General features: G+C 30.7%; 2 protein-coding genes across 6 annotated transcripts in view; one reads left to right on the top strand and one right to left on the bottom strand.

Moving 5' to 3' along the window:
- The first annotated feature begins 830 nt into the window (after positions 1-830).
- Positions 831-5,526, top strand: Herc4 (HECT and RLD domain containing E3 ubiquitin ligase 4). Its single transcript, XM_047064479.2, has 4 exons — positions 831-1,864; positions 1,920-4,567; positions 4,624-5,223; positions 5,279-5,526. Exons 1-4 carry the CDS (start codon positions 1,366-1,368, stop codon positions 5,444-5,446), a joined length of 3,915 nt encoding a protein of 1,304 aa, XP_046920435.2. The 5' UTR covers positions 831-1,365; the 3' UTR covers positions 5,447-5,526.
- A 141-nt stretch (positions 5,527-5,667) lies between these two features.
- LOC124490707 (roundabout homolog 2) overlaps positions 5,668-20,157 on the bottom strand; it is a 39,145-nt gene continuing 24,655 nt past the window's right edge. For 4 of the 5 annotated variants that reach the window (XM_075730766.1, XM_075730767.1, XM_075730768.1 and 1 more), the window contains 9 exons: positions 17,638-17,779; positions 17,368-17,564; positions 9,645-9,923; positions 9,439-9,577; positions 9,316-9,376; positions 9,171-9,237; positions 8,595-9,101; positions 6,528-8,536; positions 5,668-6,463 (listed from right to left, as the gene is read on the bottom strand). In XM_075730766.1, the coding sequence (XP_075586881.1) occupies positions 5,861-6,463; positions 6,528-8,536; positions 8,595-9,101; positions 9,171-9,237; positions 9,316-9,376; positions 9,439-9,577; positions 9,645-9,923; positions 17,368-17,564; positions 17,638-17,779 (4,004 nt within the window). In that variant the 3' untranslated portion in view covers positions 5,668-5,860. The remainder of the gene's footprint in view (positions 6,464-6,527; positions 8,537-8,594; positions 9,102-9,170; positions 9,238-9,315; positions 9,377-9,438; positions 9,578-9,644; positions 9,924-17,367; positions 17,565-17,637; positions 17,780-20,157) is intronic. The other variant, XM_075730770.1, reaches the window with a different exon arrangement.

The following is a 20,157-nucleotide window of genomic DNA, read 5'->3' as shown; positions in this document are numbered from 1 at the left end:
CCGAACATTACAAATTTATTGGTGGATATCTGGTCACTAACATGGTACAATGTCCAATGAAACATTATATTCGTCATCAGGTAACTTTGGAATTTCGTTATCAATCAATAATTCTAACACTTACATTTCTCAAAAGTCTATTCAGAACATGCCTGCATTGAATTGTCGGAACAACTTATTCGGTAAGTCGACATATTCATTCTTCATATCTAATAAAGATTGGTCTATCTTTTTTTATTAGGTTCGTTCCTGAAATTTTACAATCATCAAATTGAAATTCGATTGATGATTATGTTTGAGATCAATTCGGCGGTTCCATTGTTCATCAGCATCCAATTCAAGAATAGTTTGACCATGTTCAACACATGATATCAGGTTAGGCTAGGGTTAGATTAGGCTTTGGAACATGGTCTGAATTATTTCCTATTGAATTTTATGCTGATTGAATCTTTGGAATCAATGAAGCGATCGAAAACATGATTATAAGTCGAAGATTCATGGAATGGAACACATACTTGAAAATGATCATGGTAAGCAAATGAATAGATTAATTGAACAAACAATTAATATTTATTTTTACTTAGGATCGCCGGCGAACAATTGGGAAATTGAATCTCGAACCACGGATAGAATTCGGAGATTGTCTTGGAACATGGACCGCGATTATGGATTTATTTATGTCAAACGGGACAATTAACGTTTTATGGCGCAATTTGGATGTGAAATATGCATGTATTTTATTATTTAAAATTTTTAATAAATTAATATTTCAATAAAATCAATTAAATTTCAATATATATCGACTAAATTAATATGAGGGGTAAAGGCAATGAAAGGGGGGTCAAAATTGCTGCAACAATCGGTGAGCGACACCATCGATGATTTCGATATATCGAAAAAACAATCGGTCAGTCGGGTGGTCGCGAAAATCGCGAGTACTCGCGAAAATTGCGAGTAGACTATCGATATATCGATAGTCAGTCGGCTAGTCGTATGCCGTTTGCGAGTACTCGCGATTTTGGCGAGATTTGTCAACTGCACAAAATCGCGAGTACTCGCAGGCCACCACTTTTTTTTCTGTGTAATTGTTGTTATTTTAAAACGCACATCGTTCTCGATCTCTAAATTTTAAGCAGATTTAAAAATATATATTCGTTATATCGTTATTATTTTTGTCTTCATTGTCTGTGTATTTGTTCTGTTATTGTTGTATAAAATCATTCAAACAGTTGCAATTTATATTTATCAATGTAAATGTCGAACTGTCGACATCATCAACATAAACAGTGATCATATATGGCCTGTCATCAATAAATTATTATTATTACTTTAATTTGATTTAAATTGATCATTATCATCGTCAAAATGATAAAAGTTTATTGTTTTGGTAATACCGAAAATGGTGAACTTGGCCTTGGTGCTATTGAAGATGAACATATTTTGACACCACGAAAACAACGTTTACCATATGATCGACGTAAATATACTCTAGTACAATTAAGTTCTGGTCGAAATCATACATTGTTATTGTTGAAAAATATTCAACTTGATCAAAATGTCGTTTTCAGTTGTGGTTCCAATGATCGACTACAATTAGGTCGTAATGGATCATGGAAAAAATTGGAACAACTTGATGGCCTTATTCATCATAATATTGTTAAAATATCATGTGGTTCGAATCATTGTCTTGTATTATCCGAAGCTGGTCAACTATTTTCCTGGGGTTGTAATCTTTTCGGTCAATTAGGTCTAGGTAATCGTGAGGAATACGAAATCGCTAAACCATCATTGATTAAGAAATTGGCTACCAAACAAATCATACAGATCAGTTGCGGTGGTAATCATTGTCTTGCATTAACAAAAAGTGAGTTTCGATTTTGTTCTGATTGTCATTTGTATTAATTATTTTTTTGTTGAAGATGGTGAAGTTTATTCCTGGGGATCGAATGCATTCGGTCAACTTGGTCTCGGTAATTCGGGCTTTTGTCTTAGTATGCCAATGATGTTGACATCATTACAATGGACACCTGTACGACAGATTACTGCCGGTGGTTCACATTCAGCTATATTATCCTGTACTGGTGCCATTTATGTTTGGGGCAAAAATGAATTCGGCCAATTAGGCCTAAGTGATGTTGAAAATCGTTGTCTACCAACATTGCAAAAATCTCTTCGTAATCAAAAAATTGCTTATATTAATCTTGGTGATGAACATTCGGCTGCATTAACATTTGAAGGTGGATTATTTACATGGGGTGCCGGAATGTATGGACAATTGGGACATGGCCGTAATACGAACGAAGTTCTTCCACGAAAAATATTCGAATTAATGGGTGTACGAATCGTACAGGTTTCTTGTGGTCGTTGTCATACATTGGTTGTAAGCAAACAAGGACGTATTTATTCATTTGGTTTAAATGGATCCGGTCAATTAGGTATCGGTAATACATGTTCAAAATATTTACCCGTATCGATATGTGGACCATGGAGTGAATTAAATACTAAAGATGTTATTGTTCGTGATAATCAACGTTCATTATTATTGTTCGATGAATCAGTGGATGAGCAAGAATTTCGTAAGACATATACTTCATCGGCGAATGATCAAACAATGGATGGTAGTTCATCATCATCAGCCAGTCATCAATCATCCGATTTGATGATGGAAATAAATGAAATGGAAACCATTGTCAGTGAAGATGAAGAAAAGGACATTCGTGATAATCAAAATAACAATGATAATTTCATTATTGAAGAACCTGAAGAAGACCGATACAACAACTGTCAACAACAACATCAACCATGTTCACAGGCAAAATTTGTATGTGCAAATGATACTGTTTTTGATGAATCAAATCTATCATTTCAGATTGATGAATATGAAAGTGATCCAGATTCGGATGAAGAAGAAGGACCTAATCGTTTGCAATATATTTGTAAAGAAATTGTTGCTGGTAAAGGTGATCATAGTTTCGTCCTGACACAATCATATATGGAACAAATTATGCCGAAAGATTCACGACGATTAAGCATTAATGATGAAATTCTTAAGATGAAAAATCAAATTTTCGAACAATTTCCCAGCATTTCAAAAGAATCATCAATACCATTAGATATTGTTGATTATATTGAAACGATTTTTTCATCATTTCCATCAATGAATGCAAGTTTTTTGTGTTCACCAAGTAACGATGACAATGATGGTAACAATGCTAATGATAATCGTAATAATCATAATGATGATGAACGAAAAAAATTACAAAAATTTAAACAACAAGAAAATATTCATTTCGAAGAATCGATCAATTTTTGTGATGATTGGATCAATTGGCAACAGGCTTTCCATTGTTTCAATATGATTGAAGATGCACAAAATGAACGTATCGATGAATTGATCTATCAATTGTTATGTAAAATAATGCCTAATATGCCCGATTTGACAAGCCTACATAAACGTCGATTAGAGTTAGATGATGAAAAGTATAAGAATAAATTTCCTGATATACTCGATGAAGAAGTGATGCGTGTCTATCAAATATTGCCATTATTTCATATGTTTCGTATGCCAACATATTGTGAACGATCACAGAAATTGATTACAGCTTATGCAACATCATTAAATACGTTATCGGAACGTGGTATTGGTTGTATGAAAATCCGATGGTACTATATGAATCGAAGATTTTTCAAAAATCTTATTGAAATTTTTAAGAATAGTGTCAAACTTAATCTATATGAACAATATAAAGAAAGTGAAAGGAATTTAAACAATGGTGATCCGAATATACAGCTGGAATATAATTCAGGTCATGATATTTTCCATCAAGCTTCGAATTTCTTTAATAATTTAACAGTCCGATCACCAGATTCACCATCATCTTCATCAACAAAACATTTTTTCATACCACGTAAAATTCATTTTAATCTGGCCGTATGTCTTTTTGCACTGAAACGTTTATATTCGGTGAACAAATTTAGTGGAAAGATTTCCCATAAAGAATTCTACATTCATGGTATAAGCGATTGGTTTGATCTGAGATATGATTATTATCTTTGGAAAAATAATCGTATCAAAGAGCCGAATGTATTTTATCTATGCAATTATCCATTCATATTTGATCCACCGGCCAAGACAATTATTCTGATTGCCGATTCTGCTATTCAACAAGAATCGGCTGCAAATCTATCGATTCGTAAGCAGATACTTATGTCGATTCCGATCGATGGTACCATACAGGTGAATCCGTTCATCGATATTAGTGTTCGTCGTGATAATATAGTTGAAGATACTATTCATCAGCTCTGCCTTTTCAGTAGATATGGCGAGGCAGACCTGAAAAAACCACTTCGTGTACTTTTCTCAGGTGAGGAAGCTATTGATGCCGGACGTGGAATGAAAAAAGAATTTTTCCTGCTGGTCATGAAAGAAATGTTGGATCAAAAATATGGAATGTTTGTTGAATATAAAGAAACGAATACGATTTGGTTTAATCATGTTATGACCGATGAAGACGATGTTATGTATCGATTAGTTGGAATTCTTTGTGGCCTAGCCATCTATAATCAGGTATTTTTCTTTGTCTGATATTTTTATTTGAAATTTTCATTTTCATTATATTGTAGGTGATAATCGATTTGCCTTTTCCATTAACATTGTATAAAAAAATTCTCAATGAAAATCTTGGACTCGATGATCTTGCCGATTTGGATCCGATTTTGGCAAAAAACCTGAAAGAAATACTCATATCCACTTATAAACCAGACGAATTTAATGCTATATTTGGCGATATGACATTTGTGATTACATTACATACATTTGGTTCACCCGTTGAATATGAACTTTGTCCAGATGGTAAACATCGACAATTAACATATGAAAATCGTGAAGAATATGTCGAAATGTATTGGAAATATTTATTAATTAATTCGATTGAAAAACAATTCGAATCATTCTATAATGGTTTCATGAAAGTTTTGGATAAAGATGTGTTACAAATATTTCAAGCCGAAGAATTGATGCAATTAGTAGAAGGTGAAGAATTGATCGATTGGAATGAATTTGAACGGGCAACTCATTATAAGGAACCATTCAATAGGGATCATCCAACTATTCGGCTATTCTGGAAAGTTTTTGGTTTGTTTTCCAATGATGAAAAACGGAAATTTCTTAAGTTTTTGACCGGATCTGATCGTATACCAATAACTGGTGTTAAATCAATGGATGTAAGTATTTTTAATTAGTAACTGCACTATTAATATTGATTTTTCATTTTTCAAGATTGTTATTCAACCAATGAACGTATCTGATGATCATTTACCTGTGGCGCACACATGTTTTAATATATTGGATCTTCCACTTCATTATGAATCGGAAAATTGTGAAGAATTAATGAGAAACAATATATTGAAAGCTTGTGAATATTGTATTGAATTTGCCTTGGTCTAAATATTTTTATTTATCTAAAACAAGTTCAAAAACTATAAAAATAAAATTCATATTGTTGTTGTTGTTGTCTCATTTTAAAATTTAAATGATTATGTAATATTGTGGATATATCAGTTAATAGATAGCAGCACTTTTATAAATTAAAATCAAAAACCAGTAATTTTAAATTATATGCCCCCTTCTGGGCTTTTTTCGAATAAAAAAAGTTTCGCGTAAATAAATGAATGGAAAAAAATCCTATGTGTAATTTTATTTGTAATTACAAAGTTTTTTACAAAAAAAAAAAATATACAAAAAATCAAAATTGATAGATAGAGTGGTCAACAATCAATTATTAATAAATTAATTGATTTTAGAAAAAAAATGTACAAGAATGGAAGCATTCATCGCAAAAACACAACAGAGATATTAACATCATTCATTCCTAATAGTCGTTTTACGTTTATTACGTTTTTTATTATGAATTCTATTCTTGGCCATCTGATCATGTATATTGTTCATATTCGAATCATTTGCATGTTGTTGTTGTTGTTGTTGTTGTTGATGATGATAATGAGGATCATATTGGTTATCACAATTATATAATAATGGACCAGTTGTTTTACTAGCCAACGAACTGGAATGAGAAGAAGTTGAATCATTGAGTGTCGTTGATTGTAAGCCACCACCACCACCATTACCAATAATTTCACTTGATGCATAATAATGATTTGAATTATAATTTTTGTTATTATTATTAGCATTCGATGATGAACAATCGGAACCAGAATCATATGATGATGATATGGGGTTATTTATGATTCGTGCAACGGATGATGATAATATGTGGCCATTATTGATAGGTGAATGATGTGATGATGGTGGTTGATTGAATGTCATCAATTGATTGCGACCATCGTTTCGGCTATAACCAATTGGTAATGAATCTAAATCATTTCGATATAAGAATGGAATCGATCTACCCGATGGTAGACTATTTTGTTGTTTTTGTTTTTGAATTTCATGTACAAATTGTATCTGAATGATTAATGTAATTTAAATCAGACATTATTTTACAATTAGTTAAAAAAATTGGACTTACCCTTTGATCATTATCAACACCACCATTATCATCATCATCATTATCGTCATCATTATTATTGTCGGTAAATTTATTGGTTCTAATGTTTGAGGTAGCATCAAAATCTGTATTGAACATATTGAAGCCAACATTTGTAGTTCTTGATGATGATGATAATGGTTGTGTTGAGGATTGATGATGATGATGATGATGATCATTCATTGTCGTCATCATTATCATTTTTTGAAATGATGTTTGACATTTACCATTACCATTTAAATGGGTAACAAGAACTGGCTGTCGACCATTCAATGGATGTATCATATCCGTCGTTGTTAAATGATGATGATTATGATGATTTGTATTTAGTAATGGTGATTCACTGAATGAATCATTATTTATTAAATTGTTTGTTTGTTTCGGTTTAAACGATGTTATATTATCATAATGTTGTTGCTGTTGTTGTTTATTGATTGATTTTTCAATCAAAGGTGTCATTGCATATGGTTCAGCATTTATATTGTCATCACCGTGTTGATGTTTTTGTTGTTGTTGTTGTAGTGGTTGACCATAATGTTTAAAATCATTCACTTCTGCATATTCATTATTATCTGGACAACTGGAATATTTACTCGAACTATTACTTGTATCGTATTTGGCAAAATTTTCGCTAAAATTTTCATCCGCTTTTTCATAGATTGATTTTACACTATTCTTTCGATTTGAATAAAATAATACTAATCGTACGGCTAAAATAAATAGAATGATTGCCATAAGAATAGCGATAACATATGCCCAGAATATTGGTGATAATAGATATTCGTTTTGATTGTTCTCGCTATCTGATGATCCATTATAACCAATTTGGCCATTATAACTGTTGTCACCATCCATACTCAAATAAATAGGCAAACTAAGTGGACCATTACCAATCGACGTAAATGCTGACATTTGTATAGAATATATTGAACCAATGGTTAGATTATGAAGAGCAATAGAATTGAATGTCGAATCTAAAGAAAGATTTGCGTATAGATAGCTATTATTTTCAAAAATCTGTAAATAATAGCCTAATATGATTCCATTTCGATTTTGATCGATTGGTGGTAACCATTCAACGATGGCCGACGTAGAATTGATTACTTTGGCTGTTATTGAATATGGTGGTGCTGATGGTCTATCTTCATAAGTACGTTCAATGACGATATTACTTGGACGGCCTTCAACATTTCGAAAAAATGGCATAACAAAGAATCGATATGTCGTATATTTATTTAGATCTTGTATGTTATATGTATATGTTGATCCACCAAAAACGGTTACCATATTGAATTTAGCTCCATTCACTGATGATGATGATGATAATTGATCATTGATATTGTCAATATTTTCAAATCGAATATAATAGCCATCGATAAAATCTCCATTTCCAACAACATTCCAGAACAATTTGATTGATGTAGAAGATATGGAACGAGCATCGCGTAATTTAATTTGTATATTATTCAATATTGTACGAGCTTGAGCGATAATCATCTCTTCATTCATCGGTGATGATGATAATTTCTGATGATCTGTCGTATGAACTTCATCGGATACATCACTAGGCAAACCCATTCCATGTATGTTCTGTGCACGAACATAGAATATATAACGTGTATTTGGACGTAAATTTTTTACAGTGAATATATCGGCAACAATTCGATTGGCAACGGAAAACCAACCCTGATTACGAAAATCTGGACTATAAGCTTCAATTGTTGTACCAAGATGTGTAGCTGCAGATGAGCCACTATTACTTATGCTGGTGCTACGTTGCCATCTTAATGTTATTGATGTTTCTGTAACATTGACAATCGATGGTTTTGTGGGAGCTTCAGGAAACATTGTTGGATGTGGCATTTTTGAAAAATTAATATTCGGATTTCGGGGTGATTCAACTGAAAGGCGTGCTGTCCAGCTAGTGGAACTACCCGTCAATTGACTGGTGGCTAGACAAGTGTAAATACCGGAATCGATACGTTGAATATCTGAAATAAAAAAAAATGGAATGAAGTAAAATTAAACGAAACTGGCAAGGATGCCTACTTTGTATATGTAGTCCAGTTCTTGTGATTTGGAAACGGCTATCATTATGTATTGGTATTTGATTGTATAGCCATTGAGTTGTTATTGGATCGGCATCAATCATATTTGAAATCACCGATAATGAAGATGTTGCTTCACATGGTAAAAATGCTTTCGTATCTAAAGGCAATGTTTGATTGGTTGCGCCCAATCGAATACGTGGTGGAGGCACATCATTTCGATCCAATATTTTTAGATATGTTCGTGACATTGTTGAACCAACAGTAGATATAGCTGAGCATAGATAATATCCTTGATCTTGTCGTGCTAGATTAGTGATGGTTAATCGGCCGTCATTCGATACATTATATTTGCCATATTGATGACCGGGAAACATTAGAAGATGAGCACTTTCTTTATGCCAAAAATACAATGGCTCAGGATTTCCATTTGCCATACATTCTATATGTACTACATCGTTCACTAATGCTTGTATCGTTTTCGGATTGGTTATCAATGTTGGATGAGCTATGATTTTAAATCAAATTAATTCATTCAATCAATTATAATAATTATTGACAGCAATCGACAACTTACAATTGACAATTAATGTTGCAGATTTTGTTAGTTTTCCGGCTGCATTTTCAGCATCACAAACATAGGTCTGTACACAAGAAAAAAAATGAAATAAAATGAAATGGATCGTATCGAACACACATATGTTCCTTGAACAACAACTTACCCCAGCATCGGATATTTTAACCTGATGTATTTTTAACGCTTTATCTTCGAGGATTTGTGATCTATATAAAAAAACAAAGTTTAGTATATCGACATTCCTAGTAATTATATATGATTAACTTACTTGTCAATGGCTATATCACCTTCAATTTTATGCCAAGAAATTTCTGGCTTTGGATCACCACCAACTTGACAATGAAATATAATATCAGTACCGGCCATTGTTTTTATACTATCTGGTGGCCTTATAAAATATGGTTCAACTAAACGACGAACGGACATTGTGAATCAATTGGAATAAATTCATTAGAATAAAAGCAATATACTTACCTAATACTTTGAGCGTTACGGCCGGTGATTCACGTACGCCAATCATATTTTTTGCAATACATTGATATTGTCCTTGATCATCTTTCATCACATCATTGATAACAAGATTTGTACCATCCAATCGAAAACGACCTGAATCCATATAAATTTTTTGTCCATCATGTAACCAATGAACATTTGGTTCAGGACGACCTTTTGGTGGTGAACATTGCATTATGACTGTTTTTCCTTGTGCTACTTGTGTATTGATGGGCAATACACGAAATTCATCTTTTAACACTATAAGAACAAGAAGTAAAGAAAAAAATAAATTTAGATTATTCAAAAAAAATTTAATGGAATTCTTATTAAATTTTAGCCAAAAAAAAAGAAAGAACAAATAGTCATTTCATCAAAATGTCAAACAATTGACATTTTATTTGACATATTTTGTGGTATGAATAAGTCAAACAAACCTTTTGTTGTTGTTTGATCTATCAAGATTATTATTCAACAATTTTTCAATGACAAGAAACCTATATATGTCTACACATATGATATGATGTGTGGTATTATAAAAACATGAGTTCATCATCATCATCATCATCATCATTGAAAAATCATTCATTTAATAGTAATGAGTAAACATTGTCACATCAAGATGTATTTGTATTTGGGTAATAATTGTATCGCATCATATATTCATGAATAAATAAATCCATAGATTATTCCAATTAAATATTTGCATATATGGGGAATTCCAATCATAAAATGATCATTTACAAGTTCAAACAAACAAACATTACTTTGCGTTTAGCTTTAATTCTCATTCAAGTGATCATTAATTCAGTCTTATTATAAATGTGTGTTTGCTTAATGTGTTTGTATTGTTGTTGTTTTTTGTAGCAAATAAACTTCTTTTTTTATTGATTATCGGTAACTTGTTTCAATTTAATTGAATTCAATGCCATTTTTTTTTTTTTTTTTTTTGGATTACAACAAAAGATTTTTCTTTCCAGAAAAAAGTATGAATTAATGATGAATCGAAGCGCATAGTATTCAAGAGCCAATCATCAAGATTTAGTTAACACAAATTTAACTGTGTGAATAACCTCATCATCATCATCCACAAAAAAAAAGAATCTATTATTAATAATCGTATGACTAATTTGAATGAATAAATGTCTGGAATTTTTCGATTTTTTTGAGTTCTTTTTTGCCGAAAATGTTTATCAAAACGGACACATTTATTTACAAACATTTGAATCAAATATGCTTATATTATATTTACTGGACACAAAATAATCGAAACCAAAATCAACAAAAAAAAAATCCTTAAATAATCGAAAAAAAACCAAAGTAGCTCAAACATCATCATCATCATCATCATCATTATTATTATTATGACCACATTAATAATACCGACCGGATTTCGAATGGACAACGAACCATAATTCTCTCATTCTTTTGACCAAATAATAATGATAATAATAAAATAGAATTGCCAGGTAGCTTTTTTTATAGAGAAAGAAATCAAGATAGATACAATGTAATTACAATTCGTATAACGAATAAATTTCCTTTTAGGCTTAGCATTTTTTTTTTTTTTTTTTTTTTTTTTTTTTTTTTTTTTGGTGTTGTCATTGTGATGATAGTAATGGCGGTGGTTGTCGAAGGAAACGATGAATTGTCGAAATGATGATGATGAGGATGCTTATCTTGCTTTCTTGCCACTCGATTTTTCAATTTGATTCAATGATAAGTATCGATCAGATATTGATGTGGCAGAGAAAAAAAAACCAAATGAAAAAGAAAGAATTGCTTAGCAACCACCACCAAATAGTATAAATGAAAAAAAACCCAGAAGGCCTAGAAATGGACCAACATACACAAAGAAAAAAAAGCCAAAACTAAAGCTGATCACAAATCTTGATCGATTCTTAATTAAAGTAGAATTAATTCTTCTGACAAAGTCGATGATGATGAAAACAAAAAAAATAAAAAATACAGGTTCTATAATAGAAGATATGAAAGAAAGAAAATGGTAGCACTGTTGTCGACAATAGAAGCCAGTATATTTTTGCCTTATTAACTTTCATTTTCAAATGGAAAGAAAATTGAATTTGCCAAGCCCATTGGACATATCACATACACACACACACACACACAATGGTGTAGTACGAAAACAATGGAAGCAATGTCAATCCATTTGGATCGAAACAAATGTCAAACGTCAGTTATGTCAAAAACGATGACGATGAATAGGAAAAAAAGGAAGGAGAAAAAAAATTTAATCACCAAAATCGAACAACAACAACAACAAAACCGATCGATTATGGGTGTATTATATTATATAATCAAGCAAGTTTGGCAAGGGGTGTAAAAAAATGAAAATGGAACGTGAAATATTCAAATTCATTTTTTGTTTCTTTGGTTAGAACTTTATTATTATTAGACAGTATAGTGGTTGATGACAAGTGACATAAGGTTCATTTTTGTCTTGGTTTGGGTAAAACCATATTCTTTTTTTTGTAATATAATTTCGATAAAAAACTATATTGACAACAACAAAAAAACGAATAAAGGCAAGATTTAGTCCTGGTGGCTTTTCTTTCTTTCTTGTTCTGATTGAATTCTTTTTTTACCGGTTGAAAAAAAAACCTCATTGAATTGATTGTTGCCTATCTATCTCTCAGATTGATTGACCAGAAACAAAATCGATTTCGATTCTTTTTTCGATTTCAGTGATTTTATTCCGATTGGTCAATAATAGTAATAATAAAATTCAAACAAATAATAAAAAATAGAAAGATTCGGATCATTTTCTATTCGATGATGATGAGAAATCGATTCCGAATTGAATCAGAATAGGATTTCTTCTTTTTTTTACAATCTTGATCAATGGACCAATCGAGAGTTTCAGATTGTATCCAATCATCATCATCGATTATAATGGAGAGAGAGTGTCGAACTAATTTATAGAATCAGAATAATGTTTTTCCATTTCGTTTAAGATGAATTAGATTTGGGTTGGAAAATAAAATTACCAAATGACAACAACAACAACAATGTTCGTTCGTTCATTTAATAACTTGTCACCTAAACAGACATGTACGATTTATTATTGGATAGCCCAAAGAAAATAAAACTTGATTCAAATTAATCAAGACATCTTTTCATCTTATTATTACAGAGGTGTGTCCGTTAGTGGTGTGTATGTTAGTAATGCAAGTGAACATTTGAATTCTGTCCAATGAAAGAAATCCGAGGATTTTAAAAAGAGTTTATTTGGCTGCTAATCAAATTGAGCGACGACGACGGCTACATGGTTGCTAATTAAAATTTCTTTTGTTTTTTTCTTTTCCTCAATTTTCAAATAAATGAAATGAATACTCGAAAACTTTTTCTCTTTTCAGAAAAAAAACTTGAAGAATCAAGACAAAAACAAGGACAATTCTTATTTTTTTTCGCTTCACTTTCTTGCTAACTTTTCAGACAATCAAAAATTTTGTCCAATAACGAATGAAATAAAATTGAACGAATATATATCTAAATATATTGGAATTAGGCAGCAAGAAATAACGACTATTGAACTGAATTGCACGCAAAATTATTATTGTCGATCCAATAACAGAAATACCAAATAAAAGCAAAAACAAATGAAATTCGTAATTCAGAATGCAATTAATGATTTTAATTGTTTCGATTTTCTCATTCATTCCTATAACACGACAACATAATCGATTGATTCTATATCCACAAACATACAAAAATGAAATGAATGATCATTGTAAAACATTGAATGGGAAATGGAAATCTTTCGATTTTCAAAATACAGCTTACATTGAAAAAAAACATTGAGAATCATGCAATAATTAATTAAATATATTAAGAAGAAGACAATGGTTGTTGTGATGGACCTGGCAATGAGAATGGAAGGAAAAAAAATCTCACACACTTTGCGTGTGTCTAAATAATCTTGCTTTTCTTTACGGATTTTTATTATCATTATTATTATGGCGAATTTGATTCTCCATTTGGATTGTTGTTGTTGTTATTCACAATGAATGGATCACCAAATCTATCGAAAACCCAACAGAATCCCAAGTGTATATACCAAGTGTGGAGCGAATGGTTTTATCAGAAATTCATTGCTATTATTATTGGCAACACACATAGACATTATATTCGGAATTCGGTTTGTAACGATGTGAATGAATTCTTTCTATTTTGGTTCCGTTATTGTCATTTTTGTTTCTTGATGGTCAGGCTAATTAGACTGCTACTACCGTTTCAATGAATTGAAAGTTTTCTTTCTTGATTTTCAATCAGCCAAGCAAGCAAAAAAAAAATAAAAGAAAGCCAATGGGTTTTGGAAGCAAAGCAAATCCCGCATGAAGAAAACTTTTCTTTTTCGCAACAACAAACAAAAACTGAATGAAATTCATTTAGATTAGCTAAGCATTTTTTTCGATCCTTGAAAAAATAAAAAAGAATTGAACATAGTGAGAATTGACCATTTGAATTAGTAAAGTCAAATGTTTTTTTTTCCCTCTCGTCCGTTTTTTTTTTTCGATCAGGCACCATTCAAATTGATTAACTTTGATGGCTATCTCTCTATATATGGGTTTTTATGATTATTATCATTTTTTTTCAGGACAAATTATCTGTTGTAATAATTGTAAAGAAAGAAAAATCTAAATTTTACGATGTGAATTTTTTTTTTCGTATGATGACCATATATTTTTCATCTTGTATGTGAACATGATGATTACTATCTGTGGATTGATATCAAATTATCGAAATCCATTTAGCATACGATTGAAGCATCAACAACATCATTTAGACAATCTAAATAATAATAAAATAAAATTGTATGATTCAAGAATTTTTGTTGTCATTAAATTTAAGAATAACCGATTGAAAAAGAAGAAAAAGCCAGAAAGCATTTTTTTTTTCTTTGATATTATCAATATTATACCCAAATTGAACATACAAAATGGACAACTAAAAACAACGAAAATAGTTGTCGTTAAGGATTAAAGAGGATGAACATAACGAAACTATTTTGCTTTAGTTTGCAGAAATATTTTCCTTGGCTTTCTAGTATCTACAACAATTCCAATACACACACACACAGCCATTACTAATGTGTGACGCCACGGGAATTACTTTTTGGAATACCATCACTTTGAATGACTAAATAGTATATAGAGTGATAGATAGTGAATAGTGAAGAAAAAAAAAAAAAATAAAAAACATGGCTATCATCAAAAAAGAATGAAGAAAAAAAAATTTTTTTTTTTCGTTAAAATAAAGTTTTTTTATTCTTTGGTCAAAATAGCAAAAAAAAAACTTTGAATATATAGTTAAATCGAATATATTAACCAGCCAAAAAACAACAACAACAACAACAACAAAAACTAAACTAAACGACCGACCACCAACAACCGATGATCATCATGATTATTATCATCATCATCATCATCATTGAATGAATAGCCCGTCGAATTCGTATTATAATTCTATAATCCCCAAAAGACTTATATCTATATATATAAAGTCACGATAAATGGATTGGATTGAGAATTATTACGTTATATTTTTTTTTTTTTTTTGGTTCTCTATGGCTCCATAATACTAGAACACTAACAACATTAAAACTGTGTGTATGTGTGTGTGTGTATGTAAACGAAGTGAAAGCATCCAAATATGATTGGATACCAAAACGGATACCAACACACAATGTAAATTGTCTTTGTTGGATCATAAGAGACACTGAATCAAATTCATCTAGTTCTCCATCATCATGATCATCATCCATGACTTTACATAACTATTCTATTGTTTTTCTTTCTCTCTCTCTCTTACTCTTTGTGTCTGTGTGTGTATGTGTGTCATTTGAAAAGTTACAGAATTTTTCCGAAGAATTCTCTTCTTCCCATTTCAAGTAGACAAATATTATTTGAATTTTATGCTAATTTTTTTCTACTTTTTTTTTACTTGAAGAAAAAAAAGTAAACTTCGGACCATCACCATTGTAGACATGCCATTATTTCATTGTCTTTGTTCATCTTTATTATTCAAGAAAAAAAAAACAGAGAGAATAAAGGAATAATAATCTACTTTAAGTCATCAGAAGAAATGGAAACAATAAAAATAACAACGGTTGGTTTGCTGTCAATTTAATTTGCACTAGAAAACCAATCTACAACAACTTGAAACCAACTACAAAAAAAAAATTGTAATAATTTCCAAGTCGTAAACTTGGAATTTAACAAACATATACAAGCCGAAAAAAACTGGATAAAAATTTAAATTTTGGGCGCCATATACACATACACACACAATCTAAAACTATAATATCTTCCAAATGTGAATGGCCAATAATCCCATTCAACGATTATTCTTGCTCATCGAACATATATTATAATAATAATCGATAATGTTTGACACAAAATAATATGATGCAATTATAGTGATTCAAATGAAAGAATTTCATTTTCTACACATATCGAAATCATATGGATGATGATAAACAATGATGATGATAGATAGATAACGTGATAGAAGAAACGAATGAAACGTGTGTTTAAGCCTCCCTCCCTTACACACACACACACACACACACACACACACACACACACACACACACACACACACATGACATTAATTTCCAATTGAATCGATAATCGATTAATGATCACTATGATATGATCATATCATATCATACTATAAGGGAAAATGTGATCATATGCGATAAATACAATTGAAAATGTTTGCATGTTATTCACGTTTCTCATCGATGATAGCATCACTTGAAAAAAAAATTCTATTTCCAATGTCTATGTCAAAAAGATTCATTCACATCTTGTTTTTGATCAAGATGAATGAAATAAAGATAATCGAAGAGGGAAAAATCGAATCAATCAATAAATAGTGAATAAAAAGCGGAAAATTGAGAGACAGGGTATTGGCCTTAATTGTATACTGTATTTGAAAAAAAAAATCAATCGAATCTAAAAAAAATGACTGAAAAATCAAACTTGGAGAATCTCATTCATCCCTTTCAAATATAAACAAGCTGTGCGTAAATTTTCTTACCTCTTCGAAAAACAACAACAACAACGACGACGATAAAAAAAATTAAGTTTTCATTTTTGTTGTTGTTTTCGTTTTTAATTCGTTTGTTGTTCGTTTAATTATTAGTTCAAAGATCCAAATTTGGTCATATATGATGATGATGATGATGATGATGATGATGTAGGGGCCATCATTATCATCATAAATCAAATTGAATCGAACGAACAACAACAACAACAAAAAAAATCGGACTAGACTATAGACAACCAGTGGACAACACAACGGACGTTTCATTTTTTTTTTTGGCCGGTACACACAACCAAATAAGATTGTTATAAGCAACGAGCGTTAATTATAATATATATGTGCATGCAAAGCAGAAGCAGCAGAACAGCATTTTGTTGTTTATTGGCTGATAATAATCATTTTTTCTTGTTGTCTATTTATCTACTATCTAGAACCTGGTTGATTCGGTTAATATTTTTTTTTAATATATTCATTGAGAGAGGCACCTACGAAAATAAATGAATTTTGCTTTATTTTCTTCGTATTTGTTGTTGTTTATGAAATTGTATGTATAATTAAATGTTTTTTCTTTTTGAATTTTTGCGTTATAAATGAAAAAAAAATGATGATGAATAATAATAATGAATATACTTACAAGCTATTTCCAATGTTGCATTACGACTTATAGCTTTACCAACTTCATTACGTGCTAGACAATAATATGTACCAGTATCACCATTATGATGATGGTCACCTTTACGTCCACCACTTACATGTAGAAAGAATAATGAATCACCTAATATCATTGGATTTGATGATGGTGATGGTTCTACTTTTACATTATCTTTATACCTGATAATTTTGAAAATCAATATCGATTATTGATTATGAACAACTATTAAAAAAAAATAAATAAATAAATTACCATTCAATAATTGGCGGTGGATTACCATCAGCTTTACAATTTAATTGTACTGGTTCATGTTTTTTAACAACCATACTAGTAGGATGTTCTTTAATTCTTGGTGGTCGTAATTGTTGTTGTTGTTGTTGGCCATGTTGTTTATCTATGCAAAAATGAGAGAAAAAAAAAGACAGAAAAAAAAATGAAAATTGAATGACAATTGTCCAATTCAAAAAAGAAAAAAAAACAAATTCAATTATCATTTTTTTTACAAAACTTCAATTCTTAAACGGAAAAAAATTTAAAAAGAAAATTCAGTTGCAAAAAAACCAACAACAGTTCAAGTGTGAAATGAAATTCATCCAATAGAAAACATTGAAAAAAAAACAAAACCATAGCTTCATTTTTGAAATAATACAGATGTATGTATTGTGCTTGAAGCAAATAAAGATGGATCATTTTATTGAAAGAATTTTTCATTGAAACAAAATTCTCTTTCTTTTTTCTTTAAAATAATAATAATAATAACAAGAAAAGGAAGAAAAAAAAGTCAAGATAATTTTAAATAACAGACACACATACACACACAGTGGCCCAACAAGCGAGCAAGCAAGCACAGAACTTGAAAAAAAAACTCAATTCAATTATAGAGAAATTTTTTTTTCATCTTCTTTTAAAGCTTATCTTTTCGTTATTTTTTTGTTTTTTCTTGTTTTGTTTCCTTTTCAGAACCAGAATTTTCTTTTTTTTTCTCTTTATTCGTTGTTGTTGTTGTTGTTGTTGAAAAAACCAGATTCTTAAATTTTTTTTTCTGCTGCTGTTGCCAGAATGATTTCAAAAGTAATAATAATATCTAATTAATATTTAATTTAAATGATAACGATGGAAATATCTAGAATGAAAATTATATATTCAACAAAATCAAATTCTTATACAGTGAAACAATAGAAACAAAAATGTCAAGTTAAATTGTGAAATGAAGAAAATAAGAATTTAAGAATTTTGTCCATCATCCTATTTGCCCCATTGATCCATAATGTTTATTATTTTCATGATAAATAAATTCAAATAAAATTCCATGTCATTTTGAGATTCTGAGATTCTATTCACACGAATTTACACCCATTGTGTGCGTGTGTGTGTATGTTTGGAGACATAAAAGCCATTATTTTCAATGGATGTATTATTTTTCTTTTATGACATACAATTCACCATAATAACAACAAGAAAAAAACTTGTTGTGAGGGGGGGGGGAAAGAAAACTAAAATGAAAAAAAAATTTCATTGATTGCCAATTGGTTTTTTTTGTCTCGTTTTCAGTTTTGTTTGCTTCGTTTGGGTCTCTACGAATATAATGGATTTTTATTTTTCAAAAAAAAAACTTTGAATGATGTATTAATGATGATTAAAGTCTTTCACGTTCGATCATCGTTGTCGTTTTTTTTCTTCTAATCATATTATTAATACCATCATCATCATCATCCAATGGAAAAGAATTAGAACGAAAATCATCATTGGCGCCCAATGAAATATGTACAGTTAAAAAAAAAAAGAAAATCCCTATATCGTATCAGCAAGGGGCCGTGCCATTTTTCGTCGTTGTCGTCGTCGTCGTCGTTTATATAAATCCAATTTAATGGCAACGTGAAATGAAATGAAATGAAAAAACCAGAATCAACCATGTTTGTTATGATTATTATTATTATTAGTATTCAAAAGACTTATGTCTTCGTTGTATGTGTGTGTGTGTGTGTGTGTGTGTGGTTCTTAATATTTTTTTTTTACATTTTCTTTCTCTCCGCTTCTCCACATTTAAGTAAAACGAGATTTTGGCAAAGAATATTCTTTATAATAATAATACTACATAGTATGGTATAAGAACAAAGCGCACACACACACCCGCCCCTTTTTTGGTAAAAGCTAAAGATTTGAAAGTGAAAATCAAAATCAAAATAAAAAAAATCAAAACAGTTTCTGGTTATTTTGTTTTCGTTTCGGTCGATCCAAAAAATCAAGAGTGTAACAATCGTTTGTGTGTGTGGTGGGTTTGTGTAACCACCTTTGAATTCAATGAAGCAGTAAAATGATTGTTTTTTCAATTTCATTCATAAGAAAGCTTATTACCACCAACACCGTCGATTCGCGACCAGCACCAAAAACGAAAACTGGTTGATTTTTTTTCCTATTTTCATAGTCAAAACATAGAAGAAACTGCTGTTACTGTTGTTTTTTCCTGTGTATAGAATGGAACTTTTGTTTCATTCCATTCTCGTTGTGAGATTTTTATTATCACGCACCCCCGTAAAGTTTTACACGCGAAATTGGCTCCCATCGTTTTCGGGTTTTTTTGCATTATTTGGATTCGTCGAATACACACATATACCGTCATCATCATCATCATTCGGTTCTGGTTATTTTGTTGGCATTATTTTCTGAAGGCGCCAACTGCTAGTTAACACTATACACAAATCGACATCGACATCGACCAAGCAATAAGTCGACCACCGACAACAACAACAGAATAAAACTACTACCAAGCAT

Source organism: Dermatophagoides farinae, chromosome 4, assembly GCF_024713945.1.
Source record: "Dermatophagoides farinae isolate YC_2012a chromosome 4, ASM2471394v1, whole genome shotgun sequence".
Classification (NCBI taxonomy): domain Eukaryota; kingdom Metazoa; phylum Arthropoda; class Arachnida; order Sarcoptiformes; family Pyroglyphidae; genus Dermatophagoides; species Dermatophagoides farinae.
This window is presented reverse-complemented; position numbering and strand designations above follow the sequence as displayed.